The following is a 21,205-nucleotide window of genomic DNA, read 5'->3' on the forward strand; positions in this document are numbered from 1 at the left end:
TCAATGCTTCTCAGTTTAGATGCTGAGAAAGCATTCGATAGAGTTGATTGGTCATTTCTTGAACAAACACTATTAGAAATCGGTTTTGGAGAAAAATGGACCGCTTGGATTAATTTGCTTTACAAAGACCCTATATCAAATGTAAGCGTTAAGGTCATTGTTCTGAATTTTTTAAGGTGGAAAGCGGTGTGAGGCAGGGCGACTCATTGTCACCCATCCTTTTCGTGCTTAATATTGAACCTTCAGCAGAGGCTATATGCCAATATATACAGATCCAATAAATAGCAGATGAAGGAGGGTCAATCCATAAAACAGCTCTGTTCGCGGATGATATTTTGTTTTTTATAAAACACCCACTTACTTCTATTCCAGCACTTATGCAAAGTTTACATAAATATGGAGAGGTCTCAGGATACAAGATTAATCAAAACAAATCAGAGGTAATGATGATATCAGGGAATTGGCCTACACAATTAAATGAAGATGTCTCTTTCCATTGGACCAGACAGAGATTTAGATACCTAGGAGTTATACTCACACCCCATCCCACGCAATAATTTGATGCCAATTATAATAAACTAATTAAACATATAAAGAGTGACATGAGACATTGTGAAGTCCTTCCTCTCTCTCTATTAGGTAGCGTTGAGACGATAAAAATGATTCTGCTTCCTCAACTTCTTTTTTTGTTTCAATCCCTACCTATAAGAGTTCCAATCTCCATCATGAATATGTTAAATAAACTAATTTCTAAATTCATCTGGGAGAATAAGAGACCCAGAATAAGATGTAAAACTCTTTTTCCATCAAAAGATAAGTGAGGCCTGGTCTTGCCGAATTTTAAATACTACTATTGGGCTGCACAGTTAACTGCAATAGTGGCATGGATTAGAAATGATGAGGAAACAAGATGGACCCAGATACAACAACAGAGTACAACTAAGGGTATATCATTATCAGTGTTGCTTTTTTATTGATTGCCAAGAAAATAATAAATGTTAACTGGAAGGACATAAAAAACCACCAACAATAACCCAATGGATGCAGAGACATATACAGGTCTTCACAATGGAACAAATGACTGCAAGGCTACAAATGAAGTTGGACATTTTTGCTGGACAGTGGAACTGTGTTACATTATATTTAGGTGTTTAAGCAATATGGGTTGTAGTAATGGAACTGAGTTATAATGGAATACCATAGGAAATGTCTTCATACAACTGATCCTGCTCTGCTGAGACTGTCTGTATCCTTCTAGAATTTTTTGAGAGGTCCTATGTCAAGGAATGTTTTTTTCTTTCTGTGTGTGAAAAAGGCAAAATAAACAGTTAAAAAAAAACTAAAAAAACAAGAAAATATACAGGTTCACATCCATTTCCATTAGATTCGTCACTGAGACAGACATCTTTATTATCCATAGGAATCTTTTGCTTTTTCTTTGAAGTCTCAATGACACACTTTGACTGGTTGGATCACAAATGAAGAGGAAAAAAACATATGTGAAATAATAACAATGAAGTATGTAAAATTGCAAATTTACTTGTTTATCTTGTTTATTTGTTTTACCTGACATTTCTCATCTTTTAAAGGCAGGGCAAAGCAAATACAGAATAAGAAAACATAATAACATTTCAAGATGAAAATTTGCTTGAAAAAGTTCCTTCCCCATTGGTTATATTTTGCTGGTACCAAACAGAATTATGTACAAAACAGAATAGAACAACTGGAAGCAATGGTTATATTCAAGTTTTGACCATATATTGGCAAATTTATCTTGATGAACTCTGAGGGAATCTCCAGGTTTGATGAACTATCTCTATTCAGTCCTCAGTCAAGGGAGCCAGTTATGAGATATGGCTTTCTGACATGCAACCAGCAAAGTTGTCATAAGAATTCTATCTTTGGAGTTTGTCTCTTGTGGGATATTACATAGGTAAAGAACATCAGATCTGAAAGGGACAGTGGTTCTGAATACCCACTCTATCGTCAGGTGGACAGTCTTCCAGTGAGCAGCCTGGACAGGGCACTGTTGGCCTGGCATTCCCTTCAACATTCAAAATGAGTGGTCCTGTGTCTCTTCTGCTGAGAGGTAATGAAAAATCTATTTTTTACATCAGAATTCGGGGCATTTGTGGAGGGGTGGCAGGAGCACCCGCAAAAAAACCCCAAAAAACAAAAAAAGAGAGCGGACAGTCGCCCACCAGCCAAAGGACAGTTCAATATGACAATAAACAATATTAATAGTAAAAAATAAACTATATAATAAAATGGTAAGAAAGAGAAATAGAATTGTATATACATAATATGTACAAATATAAACAGTGTAATTATAGACAGTGTGGGCAGTGTATTGTTATTAATAAATAATAAATATGAGTATGAGAATTGCCCAGTTAGCATGAAGGTGAGGTTCGCCCAGGGCGTCATGCAAGCTAGGACCGCCACTGGTCACATGAGGAGGTATCTGTTGAAGTCTTGCTGTTAAAGGCTGTTCTTTTTTACTTACAATCTGAAAACTCTTTAGTGTCCCTTATGATCTTATCATCTAGCAAAATAGCCAGGGATGCACCAGTATATCAGAGGCCTCAGCTGGGCCTCAGCTTGATAATATTTAACAACCATAGAAGTCATATTTCCCTGTTCTCTTTTGAGTTGTAAGGTTTTATCTTTAATTCTTAGCTTTCTGCCATTCCACTTACCTGGACATGAGTTTGTCCCATTCCATGAACTGTTGGGTTGTTACTTCCACAGGCAGCGTTAGTAAAAGATACAGTAGCCACAGTAGAGTATTGGTTTTGACAGATTCAACCCTTAGACTTAAAGATATGTAGGAAATTGTGTACTAACTTTATCCCAAATGTTTCCAACAATGTTCAAACCCAGAGAAATCTTCAAGCTTACTCAAGGTAACGGTGCGTTTAATGTGGTCGCCTGTCACTATTTCTGAGATAGGAAAGCCTGCAAACAAGACTCAAATTTAGTGAGCTATACACACACCGATGTTGTTTGTGTGTCTGTGTTGTTAAATTCAAGACAACTCTCTGTGAATTCAGTGCTCACAGAAGACTCTGTTACTCTCTTCTTTTTCCCTCTCCTCTGTAACACAACTTTCATAAAGGAAAGTACTACATTTCCTCCCAGTAGTCAGCAGTCAACATCACAGAACATAAACACCTGCAAATGGAGGTCAGCTCGACAAAAAGCTGCAGTCAGGTTAATAAACAGGACTGAAGAAAAATCCACTTAATCCCAAAAGTTTTAAAGTAATCTCTGGGCTTTCCTCCAATCAGTAAGCAGTTCTAGATCAGATCAGGATCCAAAGAGACTTCAGATGTTAAATCTCCAAAGGGTCTGGCTCTAATCCAGACTCTCTAGCTGGCTCTGAGCAGCTGAGCAGCAGCTCTTGCCCCTGCTCAACCGGGAACTCCACACAACACTCAACAAACATCTTTTTGTTTTTATAGAGATTTGTTTTCTCCCCCAAGCAGCAAAAGTTACATATTGTATGCCTACATTCAGGAATTAAATTAAATTTCTACATCTGCCCTTAGTTTGGAGTTCAGAGGTCCAAAATTGATATTGGCTAAGTTTGCCCTGTCTTTTGGTCAGTAACCACCCAGGTATTTGTTTAATCAGCATCTCATTTTAGCTGGTATATTCAGATAATTGTGGGTTCATAATTAAATGCGAGGAATTTTTTTCTTTTTTTTACACATTAAGTTAAAGACCAGACAGACGTGGCTATATTCCTCTTGGCAACACATCAGTGTCGGTAAGGATTGGGTGGAGTGTTCTAGATATATCAGAATGTAATTTACAAAATTGAAATCCCTTTTATATTCTGATTCTGAGGAATCCATTGACTTAGGGGCTCAATGAATATGTCGAACAGAAGTCTATGGTCCTTTTGATGTCATTGTTGCACGAGAAGCAACATCCTGCTTATCGAGGAACACATGAAAGACTAGACTTCAAGCACTGGCCTCTATGGAATGCAGTCCTCTGCATGTTTTAACCTCCCCCCCCCCCTCAACCGTCCTACACCACAAGTTTGTGGATCTTCTCCTCTCCCATATATGAGTTGCTAGCAATATACATGTGTTCCAAAAACAAACTGAAATGACCACAAGTCAGATGAAGTCACCACAGATAATTTAGGGATGATCAGTATCACTCAAACCTACTCAGTCAGCAGCTTTTGCATCCTTCTGTAGTAGTGTTGTGACGTTCACGAACGAACCGATTCTTTTGAACGGCTCGTTAACATGAACGATGGGAACCGAGTCGCAGCTGGGAACCGTTCTTTTTTTTTTTTTTCTTTTTTATATCACTGTGTGTTTCACGCAGATGCACACAAAAGCTCCTCCTTTGCTCCTCCCCTGAGTGGGACAGAGAACAGGAGGGGAAACAAAGTTACATGGGGAGGAGCGCAGCCCAGCTGCACGGTGCTTATTAGATATGCAAATGTAGCATGACGCCACCTGAGTTGTGCACGCTGCCTTTGCGCAAAAACAGAAACACGTGACTGCCCCTGCCTCGGAGAGCAGAGCAGCTGCAGCGGTCTTAATTAGGAGGAGGACAGTCAGTCTGTCGTGTGTCGTGACGTCGTTGTTTGGACAAAATGAGCCAAAGGAAACGGAGCAGCATTTGGATGCACTTTTCTCTTGTGGAAGACAGTAAGGCAAAATGCAATATTTGTCAGAAAAATATTTCTTTTAAGTCCGGTTCAACAAATAATTTGCATAGACACTTGAAAACACAACACCCAACAGTGAAAGTGGCAGATGTGAGAAGAGAGCCACACATGTCAAATGAGGTTATAATCAATATTTCAGAATAATTCAAACTCAGATATTGGTGGGATATCATGTTCCCCTTTGAGTTTTTGTTGCGGTGACTCCTTCTGGCATTAAAAGGTAATCTCACACAGCTCTTGAATCAATGATATTAAGGAGGAAAGTTGAATTACCCGCTGAACAAAGACTCTGCCACATACAATTGGAGTCAAACCACTAGCCACTGAGGACTCTAGCTAGCTACCAGGGCACCCTGTTACTTCAGTCATAATGATCAAATTTAAATGTCCTCAATGATGAACTGAGTTTAGCTGAGTTCAGCGTTATCAAACACCTTGTTTTGCCTCACCTTTTTTTTTTTTTTTTTTTAGAATCGGGGTTGTATAAACTACTGTTGTGCTCACATCACACGAGGCACCATTATGTAGTGCTTCATGCAACACTGATAGGGAGTTTTGGGTTAAATTTGGCTATCAATAATAATTAATGATTATCAGGGATAATTATTAATTATGATTAATAATAAGATCCAATTTACATTAGATCACCTCGGGGCACCACCCTTGAAGAAGGGAAAAGATAGCCAATTCACCAAATCAGTCTCAGAAAAGATACTCAACTGTTTGTAACTCTGATTAATAATTAACTTAATTACTACAACCAAAATTACCAGCTGTAATGGTCGAAGGATTTTGGAGTTCTTGACAGAGTAGAGGTTGGCAACAGTCACTCTTGTACACTATTATATAGACAGCATGAAGGTTCAAAAAGTCTTTTATTTAACACAAAGATGAAAACACACAATCTAACTAACATGTAAAATATACGTGTGTGTGTGTGTGTGTGTGTGTGTGTGTGTGTGTGTCTGGCAGAACAAAAACAATGGTGGTTCTCGCATCATGTACTCACTGATATCATATGTGGGTATGATATGCTCCAGGCTGAAGGAGTGTGTGTGTGTGTGACGTGATGCCAGGTTATAGAAGTTGGTTAGTTGCATGCAAAGACCCTGAGTCTGTGTGAAGCATCATTCAACTAACGTCAAATTAGCCGTGTAGCAAAGCAACCTACCAATAACCTGACCTGAGATCACAATAACACCAAACAGTGAACAAACACGTAGCTTGAACACATGTGCATTACATGAATTAGAGTAAAAAGTCCTGTGCTTAGCCTTGCTATGCTATGCTGTATAGGCCCAGTTCAACGTTACCAGCCTTTGAAGAAAAGGTGCTGATGGTTCCTTGGCTGATGAGCCAAGCAGGAGAAGGTTGGGATTCCAATGTTGAACAATGCTGTTCTTGCTGTGCAAGACCTGACGAAAGACAGCGGGTGGAGGAACCTGGTTGCTCCTTTCCTTTGCAGGGATAGCAGCTCGGTGCTAACTTGCACTTGGTGTCCCTCAGATTGTGAAGTTAGCTGGTAAGCTTTGCGTCGCAGCTGCTGGTGCTAACTGATCTGGAACACTATCAGGACCTCTTGTCGCTGCAGTGAGGAGAAATTCTTTGGGCCTGCTGGAAATGTAGCTTGCAGCTCTCAGCAACTGTTAGGCCCAGGAGAATCCAGGAGAAGAGAACTTGAGGGCAGGCAGCCCCATGGGGAGAGAAGTGGAGAGAAGCTTGGAGAAGAGAACTTGAGGAGAAGAGCCAGAACAAAGGAAGGAGCTGGAGTTTTGACTATCTGGTCAGAGGGGGGTCTGTCACCCTGACCAATAGTAGCTCAAAGCTGAATTTGCACCTAGGTGTGAAGACTGGGGAATTCTGGGAAACTGAGTTCAGTTCAGAGCCCATTTTGAAATCCACAGTGAATGACTTCATCTGTGGGTCCCAGCACTACAAAGAGTTTATTGGAATTGGGCAAAAACTACCTGATTGTGACCATTATGTAATTGTAAATAATTGAATCATTTTGAAATAATGAAATAATACCATTTGACATTTTATTTCCTGTATTTATTTTATTTATAGTTTCGTAATTTTATTTGTTTAGCGGGTATTTACATTTCACAATGACAGTACTGACAACCTGATGTTGCATGTCTGCTGGGTGAGTTTGAGTAAGTTGCCGCTTCAGTGACAAGCAGCCGAGTCAGTTCTCTTCCTTCATGTGGGAGCTGGTTTTGAACTCATTTTGTCTCACGACTAGTTAGATGCTGTCATGCTTTCCACCGAGGCTTCTGCATGTAAGGCCAGCCACATTTCCTGTAAGAGCATTTAAAAGGACAGATCTCTAATGCTTTCAGTGTGTGCCAGTTACCTTTATTGTGTGGATGAGGTAGCAGCTTGCAGATAATGTCAAGAGCAAATTAAGCGCTACTGTACCTGGCAATGGTGTGCCTATACATTCACTAGTGACTATGTCATGCTTTCAACAACAAAATGACTCCTCTTTTTGCTAATTGGCCAAACAAGCTGACAACATGAAGCTGAGTTTAGACATGACATTTAACTCCATTAGGCAGACTGTTCCTGACACTAATTGCCATGTAGACATGTTGGCATACAGTTGTTTTAAGATTTTTATTCATATCACCAGTCAGCCATGTGAAGGCATACATTCTCAAATGATTCTTGGTTTGTGCCTGTGAAGGGATTTTTCACTCTTGGTGAACAACTCTTTTTTGCCAACCATTTGCCTAAAACTCTGTTTATCTCTTTAATTTCCTGTTCTCTCTCTCACTTCAAACATTCAATTCATCAATATGCACGACAACCAACAGCATTAGTAAACACACCGAGATTTATTTTGTTGTGATTTTACATTCCACAATTGAACAATTAAATTTTCTCCTATGTTTACTCAACAGACACATTACTGATGTTAAAGGTTGATAGATCAGTTTTGTTTTCAACATCTGTCCACAATGGAAGGTGCAGTATCTCTGTCCTCAAACTACTTCAGCTCTGGTTTGTATTTCTTCATCAGTTAGCTTAGAAATGATGAGGCTTTCACTTAGCTCTGCCCAAGCTGTTGGCCTGATGAGTCCTACAGCTGGAATTGAGTCCTGCTGTTTGGGTGAGTCATGGTTCAATCTGTCAGTCTGAGCTATTTCTGAAATGTCCATAATCTGACATCCTATTGGTCAAATAGCCAATATTTACTCAAAAAGTTTTGAGTGTTTTTTTTTTGGTTGGATTTTGTTGGTTATTTTCAAACATGATTTATAAGGACATATCTCTTTTTCTCTGACTGTGTCAATCATCCATCTCCATATACAAAGCCAAGAGTGTGAGCAATCGTTTGATTTATCATGGAGAGCTCATGTATGGAGCCCAATATTAGGCATCATGCAGGATTTTACTAAAAAACAATGTATAGACTGATACAAAAGTATTCCCTCTCAATTATCACTCATGGGCCACTAGAATTTTGTGTAGGGATTTTTGTGTCTGCGGAGACCCTTGGCCTCTGCCTGTATTTTCTTACTATTTTGCTGTGTTTGGGATGTTTTTGGGCGTCAACCTCAGGCAGTTGTGCAAATAACAGCCAGCAGGGTGTGGGGTTGGGAATCTATGAAAACGTACTGATCAACTTACATTGCTGCCCATCTCTCTTCTGTTCTCAGTCTGACGTACTCTATAGAGATGCAATCAGAAAATAATGTTTCATTTCTCTCTCTCTTGGCCAACTCTGTGTGTTTACCAAAAGCTGGCGATGAATCCTGCAAATGATGGCTTAAGTTGTGCAAAATTAAATAAAAAAAACATAATTATACAATATGAGTCATATGGATAAACTAAGGTATGTAAAATATATGAACATTATTTGAACACTAATCACAAAATAATTTGAGAAAATTTAAAACAACTAATTTTTATGAAATGTTTTTTTTTACCATTCATTTTCCTAATAACAGTTTTATAGGACTTCATTTTTTTCCACAATAGACATTAAACCAGTATTTTAAACCGTTTCTCATTAGTCTGTTTTTGTTTCATAATGGCATTCTTCTGTGGAGTTTGCATATTTCTTCTGGGTTGTCCAGTTTCCTGCACCTTAAAAAAGCATGTATAGGAGGTTAATTCTCCAGTTGGACCAAAGTACTGGCTTCTGTCTAGAGTTGGGCTCCACATGGTGGCTGCCCTCTGCTCCTCAGGGGTGGGCTTAATGCAAAGAACAAGTTTCACTATGTTGTACTGAGTATGACTGTACATGACAAATAAAGATTCTCCCTCTTTAGTTTCCATGAAGGTGGTGTTATCGCCGCTCTCTTCCTTTTCAGCCAATCACATGTCCCCTGTCTCTTTAGCAAATCTAGCAATTTAGCTCCTGTTAGCTAACAAGCTCACAACTTTGCCTAGCTTGTCCGCCAGTGGCTAAAAACAGAAATTGACATTATGTAATAAAGTGTGTCATTATGAAAACTGACATTATGAAATATAACTAGACATGAACAAGTGTCATTGGAAAAAATGCCCAATTGAAATACAAATCAATTTTTTAAATAAAACTCTGTTAACTTGAGTTTTAATAGTGAAACATAGTGAAAACAGCTGCAGCTCATTCAGAACGCTGCAGCTCGAGTTTTAACCAGAACAAAGAGATCAGATCACATCACCCCGGTTCTTAAGACCTTACACTGGCTCCCAGTCAGCTACAGAATAGATTTTAAAGTTCTGCTACTGGTTTACAAATCACTGAATGGTTTAGGTCCAGAATACATAAATGACATGTTAGTAGAGTACAAACCCAGTAGAGCTCTGAGATCTACTGACTCAGGTCAGATAGTGGAGCTCAGAGTTCAGACCAGACATGGTGAAGCAGCATTTAGCTGCTATGCTGCACACAAGTGGAACAAAATACCAGCAGAACTGAGATCAGCCCCAACTGTAAGCACTTTTAAATCCAGGTTAAAAACATTTCTCTTTTCACGTGCTTATAGCTGAGAAACTTTATCTATTTTCTTTTATTTTACTTTTATTTGTTCTTGCTTTTAACTCTGTTTTAAGTGTTTTGTTTGTTTGTTTTTTTTTTCCTGTCTTATGCTTCCTTTTTTATGTAAAGCACATTGAGTTGCCTTGGTATGAAATGCGCTATATAAATAAAGATGCCATGCCTTGCCTTGCCTTGCCTTGCCTTAATAATATACTTATAACTAATATATTTACTTAATTCATAAATTGTTGGTTTTGTTCATATTGTATACATGTCTCTCTATTGAACACTTTGGGGTTCCACACTAATGGTCAGTAATGGATGAAATAAAATAAATATATTGGTTAATCCAAGCCAATACTGCTGTGGCATCTCACTTGTAAATTTGCTCAGTTAAACTGTAATGCATGTAAAACACTTCACACTGTTAACTGATTTTGAACAGCCTTTGCCAAGACATTGTTGTACTATTGCTGTTGTAATGTAGACATCAAATGTAACTGACTAACTATATATATATATGTGTGTGTGTGTGTATATATATATATATTGCTGCTCCAACTATAAACTGCAACTTCAGATGCAAAAATTATCAGAAAAAATGAGAGAGAAAAATCCACAAACTGATATGAGCAATAAAATCATTTTCACTGGACTGATTCAGTTTCCATGAAATCTATTTTTTTCTACCAAAAATCAGACTCTCCCTATTTGTTTGCTGGCTAAAATTCCTCTTTGACAATTGAAAGAAATCTATTTATAAATCAATCAAAAGCTTGCTGGTACTGCCAGCTTTGCACTTTTACTTTCAGACTCCAGAGGTCAGACAAAAGCAGTACCTTGCAATGTTATTTTTTTCCTCCAAAGCAACATCTCTTACAGAAAAAATACAACATAATTGCAAAGAAAAACCCATCCTCATTAAATTGGAAGAGTTAAGATGACCCTTGGCTTGTATAGATAACATTAATAAATACATACTGTTACATACAGTAGATGTATAATAGAATTGTTTTGAAATTGAATTTGATCCTTTATTGGTCCATTATGTTGGGGCAGCAATGTAATTACTGTATTTTCGTGAGATTCTTTGATGCTCTTCTTTTCTAGAACATTATCAGAGGTAATGGTTTGATATGTCGTTATCAAAGGACAGGCCTTTTGAACAGTAAATTTATGATGATGACTTTGTTATATTATATTATATAAGATTTAGTTATAATAAAATTATGTCTTGGCCTACCTACGCAGTTTATGATCTGTCACTTATTCTCTGGTCTCGTCTAAGAAGTCTTGTTGGAGGCTTGGGTGAATGACTCCATGATGAAACAGACTTGGATAAAACATGATTATCCTCACTTAATGAGAAATGAAAGATCTGATCGACAGAACCATGTTTGATAGCTCCAGATAACATTAATTACATTATTATTAAAAACACTGACTCACATGTCATTACCCTGCTCTCCGTGAGGGTTGGGCTGGGTACAAAAGGGAGAGTGGTTTTCATTGAACTGAAGAAGTAAAGCTGGTTACCCACACATCAGCTCTTGCCTGAAACACTGAGCTCTAATCTTCTTCCCACTTTCCTAGTAGAGTATTTTTTGAGCCCACAAAGACAGTGTCACTGTAAAATCAATTTGGAAACAAAACTACATTACTGAATAATTTATAATAACACAATTTCTATCGTTATCCTCCCGCTGAAATACTTAAATAGCCTTTATTTAACTAGGTAAAAAAGATTAAAATCTCAATGAGATTAAAATCTCTTTTTCAAGAGTGACCTGGCCATTTGTGCATTATGTGCAGACAGCCAATTCTAAAGCATACCACTGTTGCACCAGACTGGTGTTGCCCCAGGACCATCATTGCAACTGAACAAGCCATACAACTTAAGAGAAAAGACTGGAAAATATGCACATGGGAAAAGTTACACGCATTAAACATTGTGAAAAGGTGTATTCTACAGCCTCTCCTCATAAGAAAAATTACCATAAAGATCAAAAATGAAAGCTCTTTGTTCTTATGCTGCTATCTCTGCAGCTGGAGTATATAGTTATTACAGCTGCAATTCTATTGCAAGCTATTCAGGAGCCTGCTGTTCGTGTCAAGTGTGAAACCAGAAGTCAACAGTGAGTTCTTTTAACTTACTAATGTAGTAAGGTAATGTTGCATACATAAGGTAATAAGTAACACAGGTACGTTTGTAATGGAAGTTACAGAAGTAACAATGATTTTAACCCAAACCAGAATGTTTTCCTTAACCTAACCAAACTGGAACCACAAAGATGAGGTACGTGTGTTGCTGTTACGGTGCAACGGTCATGTTGTTTTGGGAATGGTGATAGATGCTATCAATTGACCTATTAACCTATTAACCTAAACTAGTATTTTTGTTCCTTAAAAAAATGTTTCAGAAAACTGAAAAGAAACAGAAATTAATAAGTCAACTGGGTGTAAAAAAAAAAGTATAAGCAACAGTGTAATAATAAGCTCCAATCGGGATATGAACCCTGGTTCCTTTGTGAGAGTCCTATACTCAACTCATTCAGAGACAATAGTTGCTCAAAATGCAGTCTTTGTCACTTTCTCATAAGTAGTAATGATGGTCCTGGAGCAACTTTAATTATGATGTTCCAGGATCAACACAATCACAGCGCTATCAGATGGACCTATCAGAGGGAGATGCTGATTGATATAATATGGAACATAACTGCAACCTGTTAAGGGCAGCAAAATGTGTTGTTTGAGAGCAGCTAATAGATCAGGGAGTTTCTGTTATCACAGGTAACTCTGGTTTATTACAGCTTGGGTCCTTTTGTTCCACTCACAAGTTCATTTCTGAGATCTGGGAACACAGCGACGTTCATACAACAAAGTCCGAGAAATCAAGAAACATGAATAGTCAGATGATCAGACGGGTTGCAAACAAGCCAACAGTTAATGCAGATGTATCGAGAGCCAAAAGGTTCACAGTTTAAATTCTAAACCTTTTGGCTTTCAAATGATACAGATGATCCAAACCATTGCAGTGTTGGCTACTGATAACATGTTAGCTGACAAGGACACACAAATCTACACTTGTACTATATAAACACTTTGGGCTTGATTTTGAACTTGAAGTATTTATTTTATTGATTTTTGTTTGACAGATACAAAGCACATTATTAACTAGCTGTAAATGTGACAGAGTTGGCTAAAAGTCAATTTTTCATCTTCCTGGAGTACATGATGTGTTTACTTTTTGTTTTTTTTTGTTGTTGTTTGTTGTTCACTTCAGATTAAGCATATTAGCAACTTAAACATTTTTCCCTTGGTAGGACATCATTTGACTTTTCTCAATTTAGAATAAAGGCAGTGTCTGACAGTAGTTGCTGAACACACTCAACATAGGTAAATGCAGGTTAACCACAACTCCCACTCCCACACTCTACTGCTCTGAAAGACTAATGATTACTTTCTTGCAGGTCCCCATATCCAAAATGTTGACACTTCCTCATGTATTTGGGATAAGGGCTTACACAATAAGACCCAAGTTGTAATTAACTGAAATTATTGTTGAATTGATCCCAGCTCAGGTTTGGTTCTGGATTGGTTACTGTGGTTTTCACAGCCCAGTCACCAGGTTAAAATGTTAGTAGTCAACGTTTCTGCAAACTACAGATGCGTTCAAATTTGTACATATCATAGGCCATGAACCATATTAACATTTCCACAAAACTTGTCATATCATGTTCATGTTTATTACCCAATTTTCATTGGGAGGTGGATGGGATGATGTTAAAGTCGCAGGCGACAAGGCTGCCAAGTCAGTGACTGCAATTCGAATCTGCGTTTCACCATTCTAAAAACCACTAAATAACTTTTGATGAGGAACCACAGTGTTTCATCATTTGTAAACAAGAAACCACTTGACATTTTTAAGGAGACCTTGAAACAGCCGAGTTTGTGGCAACCACAGCAGGTATTTTAAGCCAAACCATGGTGTTTTCCTAACCCCAATCAAGTGATTTCTGTGCCTAAACCTAACCAGAGCATAAGCACAGTGTTGTGACAAGAAAAAAATTGAAAATTGACCCTAAAGAAAGGAAGTTGCAACATAAAGAAATATCTGTGATTTTGCAGAAACGTACATTGCCAAAATTTATTCTGGTGATTGGGTTGGGTTTTTAATAGATTGTTCCAATGGAGGCTCACAAAGGCTGTGGTCTCGCTCCCTTTCAATGTTTATGTCATCTTGTTAGAATTGAAAGCTCAGCTTTGGCTGACTGGATATCCGTATCTGTGCCTTTGTCACGGCCTGCACAACTAACTGCTGTGTTTGGTCCTGCTGAGTAAATAGCCCATTTATTGCACTATGATCATCCTCCCTAATGTGCATAGAAGTTTTCAGGCCCATACAAGAGTGTATTTTGATTTCTGACCCATGATTGGTGGGCAGGCCTTGAGGATTTTTCGCTTTTCTTTTTTAGTCTTTCGGCTGATAGGGTGACACCTTTATAACCTTGTGCTTTGATACTGTACTGTTTAAAAAGAAAGCCCCGCCAGTTCTTGGCTGTTGGTGAAAGAAAAAAAAGAGCTGGATGAAAACCTTTATGCTGTGAGAAACAGCAGATCTTCACAGAACCCTAGGAAAAAAAGCCAGAGCACGTTCTCATCAGATGCAACAACTTAAGCCTCCTCAGTTGCTCAGGGCAGCAGAGTACAAAGTTGAACATGCCGCCCCCTTTCAAAACAAATCCTTTTTATCTGCCATATCTGTTGGGAATCTCCAGAAAAGATGACAAGGCAGAAGTCAGTTGTGTTAAACAGGATACTACATCTCTCCATTATGTCTTTTTGTTCATCAAAGCTCCTGCCTTTATACATCCCCAAGGCAGGGCTCCACTTTGTCATTATGATATTTTCTTTTTACAACTGGTTTCAGTAGAGTCCGCAAAACAATGCCTCCGCACACATACACACACTCATACACGCACATTTACCTCTATGACCAGAATGGAAAAAAATCAAACAAACACGACATTTTCTCTGAAAGTATGCTCGGTCAACAATTCGTTCACAACATGATGGGTTCAGTAAAAAGGAAAATACACTTAGAATAAAAGAGGAACGCATGTATAAAATGCTAAATGGCATATCGGATCATCAGACTGAATGGAATGCACCTACACAAGAATGAAAATGGTCCAACATGACAATTCCTGGTTGTCTCTTCGCTAGAATATTCTGTACAATAATGTACAACGGTGGAGGTCCCAGATGTCCTCGCTGCCCACATCTGCCAAGTAACTAGAGGGACTTCAGAAACTGGAACACTGAAGTTAACTGATGGCCACTAAACATGATCCGGCACAGCAAGTCACATTGTTTCATGTCTGGTCCATTCCCTTGTGAATTATCCTGGATGAGGTTTCAAGAGGCTTACTCCATAAGAAACTTCTGCAAGATCTTTACTTGATCTTTTCCTCCAATACTGCTGATTCATTGAGTTCTCCACAGTAGACCAGTTAATAGAAACAGTTCCCATGTTGAGTTCCCCCTCTTTTGCTATAACCACAATCACAATCCAAAATGTAGTCTTTCAGCGTATCCAGAATATCCTTTGAAACCTTTCAAGGTCATGGTTCATTTCAGCATCTGCCCCACAACAACAAAACAAGCACAACTTCATATTTTTGATAATATTTCTTAGTTCTTCAGTTTTTTTCTGTTATTTTCACAATTGCAGATCATCAAGACACCCATTTTCAAACACACACATAAATTTTAGAAAAAATCAGTAACCAGGAGAGACTGGAGATGAGTGGACAGATGAAGACATGGAAGAGTTTTTCTGTTTGCTTGTTGTTAATTTGGGGGTTCAGTGGTTCTTCTTAGCAGACAGTGCCATTCTCCTGTCTAGACTTGGGGCAGGTGGATCGGGGTATCGGCTGAACGGAGGGAGCCAGGGTGCAGAAGAAGCCGGCGATGAGGGTGAGGCCGAGACCTCCCCAGGCGCAGAACATGGACCAGCCGTAGCCATGGCCGATGTCATCAGGCAGGCCATACAGGTACCGTGGGTAACGGGAAAGCTCGAAGTTGATGCCAGCAACGCAGGTACAGAGGGAGATGATGCAGAAGGTTCCTGAAATGATAGAACAATATATTGAAGGAGAGAAATACAGACAATTTCATTCACAGTGAGAGGTACAAAACCACAAATCTAAATCTCAGTTAGTCCCCTGACGTCTGCCAGTGACATCCACCTGGTTCTCTGCATTTAACCCATCCTGGAGGAGCAGTGGCCAGCAAACGTATGCCGCCAGGGCACTAACTTCATATCTAAGCCAGTGTCTGGGTCAAGGGCTCTGACTAACATATAAATTATTTTTATGGTGGTGGAAACTGGAGAGAAAGCACTGGGAGAACATGAAAAGGCAGGATTGGCACAATTGGGATTTCCGATAGATATTCATTGTGTTGCATTAGGCTATTATTATGGAGACAGAACCAGTTGTATGAAGAATTAAAAATAAGATTTTGTTAACATTTAACAATAAGGGACACAAAAGTTTAAACAGTTACTATGGAGCAAATGGGGAATGAATGAAGAACGAAGAGCAAGTTAACCACTAGTGAATGAGTAACTCCTCCAATTTAAATGAGTAGCTCATGATCAGTTAATGATTAGTTAATGAAATGAGTGAGAAATGTATCAGGAACAAAATAGAAAAGTAGACTTGTCAACTAATGGACAGGTACCCATGAAGTATTGATTCAGTCCTCAGTATGATGCACCACTAAGATAATAATGAAGTAAGGAGGGGCTACTAAATAACTACTCAGTATTATCAATCCTTGAGGTGGACAGAAACATTAACTAATGTTTAAGTAATTAGTAATGGGTGAGTTGTTAGTAGTTTGGTGCTGTTCACCAGCTGACTCAGAGTGTATCAGGAACCACTCATGGACAAAATGGTCAGTTTGTATCACAGATATTTATGAAGAAATCATTAACTTATGATTCACTAACAGGCTGGACACACTCGCGCTGCTTGATGTCCTCCTTTTCATTTTGGCGTCCATGTAAATGGGTTAGAGCAGCCACACTTGGCGGTTCTCTGCAAAAATAGACCCAAAAACTGCCTGTAGACAGTCATATGGACATCATACCAGCATTTCACTACAGTTTTAATGTCTGTATCTGTAGAATATATCATAGACAAGAAGAGAATACACACAACAGGTGAAGGGCAGTTTTTCTTTTTCTGTGCACTCTTTTTCTTTCCCTCCCTCACTTATAAGTACTTACTAAGGACCTTATTACCTATGACTACTGTGAATTTCAGGGGCCTTAATATTAAGCAATACTGCGTTAAGTTCCTCATTCGTTCCTCGTTTGTAAGCCCAATATAGCTTTAATTAAACTTTTGAGCGATCATTAATTATTCTTTTATGTTTTGTAAAAAACTAGTTGTTCAAGTTCGAATTAGTTGTTTGCACTAATTATATAAAATATTTAGTACAATGATCAAGATGACTTAGAATGTTAGGTTTAGCAGTCTTAGCAGACATCCCAGCATGCATTGTTTGAGAGTTAAATCTCTTCCGAGACCAGTGGCAGCTCCTGCCAAATCTCTCAGGGGGGCAGCTGTTTTGATTTTGACTTCTGTAAATTAACCTTAATCAGCTGATAGTGTCATAATGTATTGTACATAAGTTCACCCTCAAGACACCTTTGGATATAAAGACAAATATCTGTTGGAGCAAAATAAAGAACAGTGGCCAGATAATGTGCAATTAATAAATCTATTTACAATTCAACTGTTGGGGAGACATAAATACAGTGTTGGGAATGAGAATCATTAAATGTACTCACTTTACTTGAATATTTCCATTTTATGCTACTTTATGCTTCTACTCAACTACAGTACATCTCAGAGGCAAGTTTTTACCATTTTACTCCACTACATTTGTCTGAGCTTTAGATACTTTAATAATTTTTCGTCACCTGCCTGTCCAGTGAAAACCATGAATCACCAGATTTGTTGATTTTGAATGTTTCTCATGAACTGAATTCGGATGAAATGTCCCTTTGTGTGTTGAGAAAATTGTCCTTCTCAAGCAAAATAAACTATTTAAAAACTCTCCTCGGTTTTTTAAAGATAAAATGCATCGTCACAAAGCTGAAAACAAGCTGCTTTTCTAACTTTTTACAGGTACATGATTCTCACAGGACAGCCACCAACAAACATATGATGATCTTGTAGAATATGATGCATTGCTGTCGATTAAACTCACAAACAGTATATAAAGGAGTTAAAATGAGCTTGATCTTAAACATCTACGGCAGTAAAATGCAACATACACATTAATGCAGCAGTAAAATCAATCCAGAAACATCAGATATAGGCTAATAGATATAAGAAACCAGTCAGGCTGAATGGTATTTCTTTTAACTACATGATTGATTCAGTCCTCTGAGTTATGGGAACGTTAGCCATGCTGACCTGACTGGTGTCAGAATAATTGGCAAAAAGAGTTATCAACCGCATGGCAATATTTAGTAGAGACAGTTATCAACATGTTGTTGAAACGATCTCAGCAATAAAATAAAACACATCTTCTCTGTAGCGTCCATGTTGTTTCCACAATATGAGCTAATGAACCTAATTAAATCAACAAAGTTGAAAGAACGACTTTCCAGGTCAGGAAGTGAAACCATCCTAGGAGCATGTGAATGCCACCAGGTTACGTATGAGGAAAATACATTAGTGCAAGCCCTCCCGGAACCCGTAGAGATTGCATTGCTGTGCCTGAATCCTTACTATGGAAGTCTGTCAGAGCGGTCTGTGCCATTTTCAACCAGATTGAAATCGCCCCAAAGGGACATATATGGACATATATATGCTGCGACTGATTTGACTCGGTATTCAGAAAACGGGACACACTGTCTTGAAACTTTGTATAGTTCCAAATTATGGAAAAAAATATAATAATGATGATGATGATAATAATAACAAAAATGTAATAGTTGTCTTTTTTTTGTGGCTCAATGAGGGCGGCGCCCCTTTCTTTTTCATAGTTTGAAGAAAACATATATGATGGAAACTTGCTGTGTGTCTTAATATACTTTAATATAAGTCATGGTCATTTATTTTTACAATAACGAAGACACTGCAAACCATAATAAAGGTTCATATTGAATACACTCTTGATCACTCTATTACAGTTATTAAAGATTAGCTGGGAGCCTCCAGTACACCATCACCATCGCCTCTACATTAAATGAAAAGGAATTTAACTTTCAGAGCCATGGCTGCCTGATATAAGCCCAATCTTATCAAGCTACTGTGTCTACATTGAATTTTGGTGGATGATTGTCTCTGCTTCTTCTCTGCTGAATCCTTCTCTGAACAATCTTTGAATGAATCTCCAGAAAAAAGGCCTCAGTTTGATTTGCCACCAAAAAACACAGGAGGTCACAAGGATAACATGCCACCAAACCACTGACATCCTTTACGTTCAATATTTAGCAATATATTTAATAACCTTTCCACTTTATCTCATCTCAATGAATCCTTTACTGCAGACTTTGTTTAGGAGAAGCAGTTAGAGACGCAGGCTCTAAATTTGGCCTCATTTCGGGAGCTCTGTGACCCTGTGGGCTGCCTTGCAGTGATTTGGCCACTGCAAACTGACCCAGCCTTTTTCTTGTGACTTTACTGCCAAGTAACATAATTGACTTTTTAATTGCCTGTTCATTATACAACTGTAGGGCATAGCGCTAATCCAAGGCCCATCATAATTGAGTGTGCAGTTGCCTGCTGCCAAGTCAGAGCTATGCAGCACACAGTATCAGTGTGTGTGAGTTAGTTACTACTGACTATCTCCTGCCAGAAAGTGGGACATGCAGAGTTGTGTGTGTCTCTGTGTGTGTGCCTGGAAGATCCAGGGGCTGGATGCGCACACTCATGTGTGCGTGGCAGCATGATTAGCGTGTAGATGCGTATTTACCAGCTCCTGCATATTCATTCTTCAATAGAGTAACAAATGTCATTTTAGCGCTCTACTTGCATTTTTTTTTAATCTTCGGACCGCTCAAGATACATCTCGGTATGGCTGGGAAAGGTCGTTCTTGCAAGGAGCGTCTAGGCCGAGCTCTATCTCAACTAGTTAGTGAAGAAAACTAACCCTTCGCTATCACCCAAACATGGTGGCGAAGATGACCTATATCTTTCAGCGGTGGTCAAACGTATTGAAACTTTCCGAGCTGAAACCCGCTGCTCAATGGGAACTTTACAGTCTACTGTGGACTCATTTTTGGTTCACGTCTCACTGTGTGATGACAGGATAACTGAACTCGAAACCAAGAATATGACACTAGCGAAATGCAACAAGTTGCTAATGGCTAAAAAGGGGGACCTAGAGTTGAGGAGCAGATGCCAGAACCTACGCGTGTTTGGTGTTCCAGAGAACATGGAAGGACCACAAGTCACGTCATTTATGACCAATTTTTTCGCTGAGACACTGGGTATGGATATTCCTGATGGACCAGAGATGTTAGACCAGACACATCGCCTCACTTCTTGGCAAGGCTTGGGTCCAAATGCTCCCCCCAGACCTATGATTGTAAAGGTACACCATTTCAGAATGAAACAGCACATCCTCCAGCTGGGCAGGGAGAAGGGCCTGCTTACCTTCTGTGGACAGATGGTGCATATTTTCCCGGATTTCACTACTGAAGTCGCAAAACGGATAGCCTTCATCAAGCTCCAGGCTGCCCACATCAGATACAGTCTACTATTCCCTGCTTGGCTACAGGTTTCATTCAACAGTGGGAGGTATAGCTTTGTCGTACCAGAGGAGGCAGAGAAATTCTAGTTGGAGACTCTTACCCGGGAATTCCACTGGTTGAATGTATATGTTGCAGAACGGTTCCACTACGGTTTTGCTCCGTGCTCCGTCGTCCGTCAACCCCCACCGGCTGCATTTTGAGTGCAGCACTGCTGGACAGCTGGAGTTGCGAAACCAAGGAGTTCCCACGAAAATTACAGAATCACGCGCAACTACAGTTATACGTATGTGTTATAAACACAACAACAAACAGACAAAAGATGTTAGTATTCCCAACCAAAGGGTAGAATAAGTGCTTGGATTTGTTTCTTTTCTGAGATTTTGAGAGTGTTTTATTATGAAAATTAACCGGATGTTATGTTGTTGTTTCGGTGTCTGACTTCCTGTCTTCTTTCTGCTGAATTTGGCTGAATTGATGCGCCGTGCTCCAGCATCCAGCAGAAATAAAAGCCTTGCGCATCTGCTACTGAAGGGTCCAAACTGCCGGAGCTGCAACGGAGTAGATATGCAACGCACCTGGGGATTCAGACAGATCTTTTGCATACATCTTGTGGAATTATGGCTGATAACACAACAATTAGACTATGTTCCTGGAATGTCCACGGGATTAAGGGCCCTATTAAACGCAAGAAAATTCTTAATTATTTAAAAAAGGAGAAGGTACAGATGGCACTGAGCCAGGGGACTCATCT

At 39.0% G+C, this 21,205-nt stretch overlaps 1 protein-coding gene across 1 annotated transcript in view; it reads right to left on the reverse strand.

Annotated features, from left to right (window-relative positions):
* Window positions 1–15,550: 15,550 nt before the first annotated feature.
* tmem178bb (transmembrane protein 178Bb) overlaps window positions 15,551–21,205 on the reverse strand; it is a 130,242-nt gene continuing 124,587 nt past the window's right edge. The window contains exon 4 of the mRNA XM_073480906.1: window positions 15,551–15,801. Within this exon, the coding sequence (XP_073337007.1) occupies window positions 15,551–15,801 (251 nt within the window). The remainder of the gene's footprint in view (window positions 15,802–21,205) is intronic.

This window comes from Pagrus major, chromosome 14 (genome assembly GCF_040436345.1).
Source record: "Pagrus major chromosome 14, Pma_NU_1.0".
In the NCBI taxonomy this organism is placed as follows: domain Eukaryota; kingdom Metazoa; phylum Chordata; class Actinopteri; order Spariformes; family Sparidae; genus Pagrus; species Pagrus major.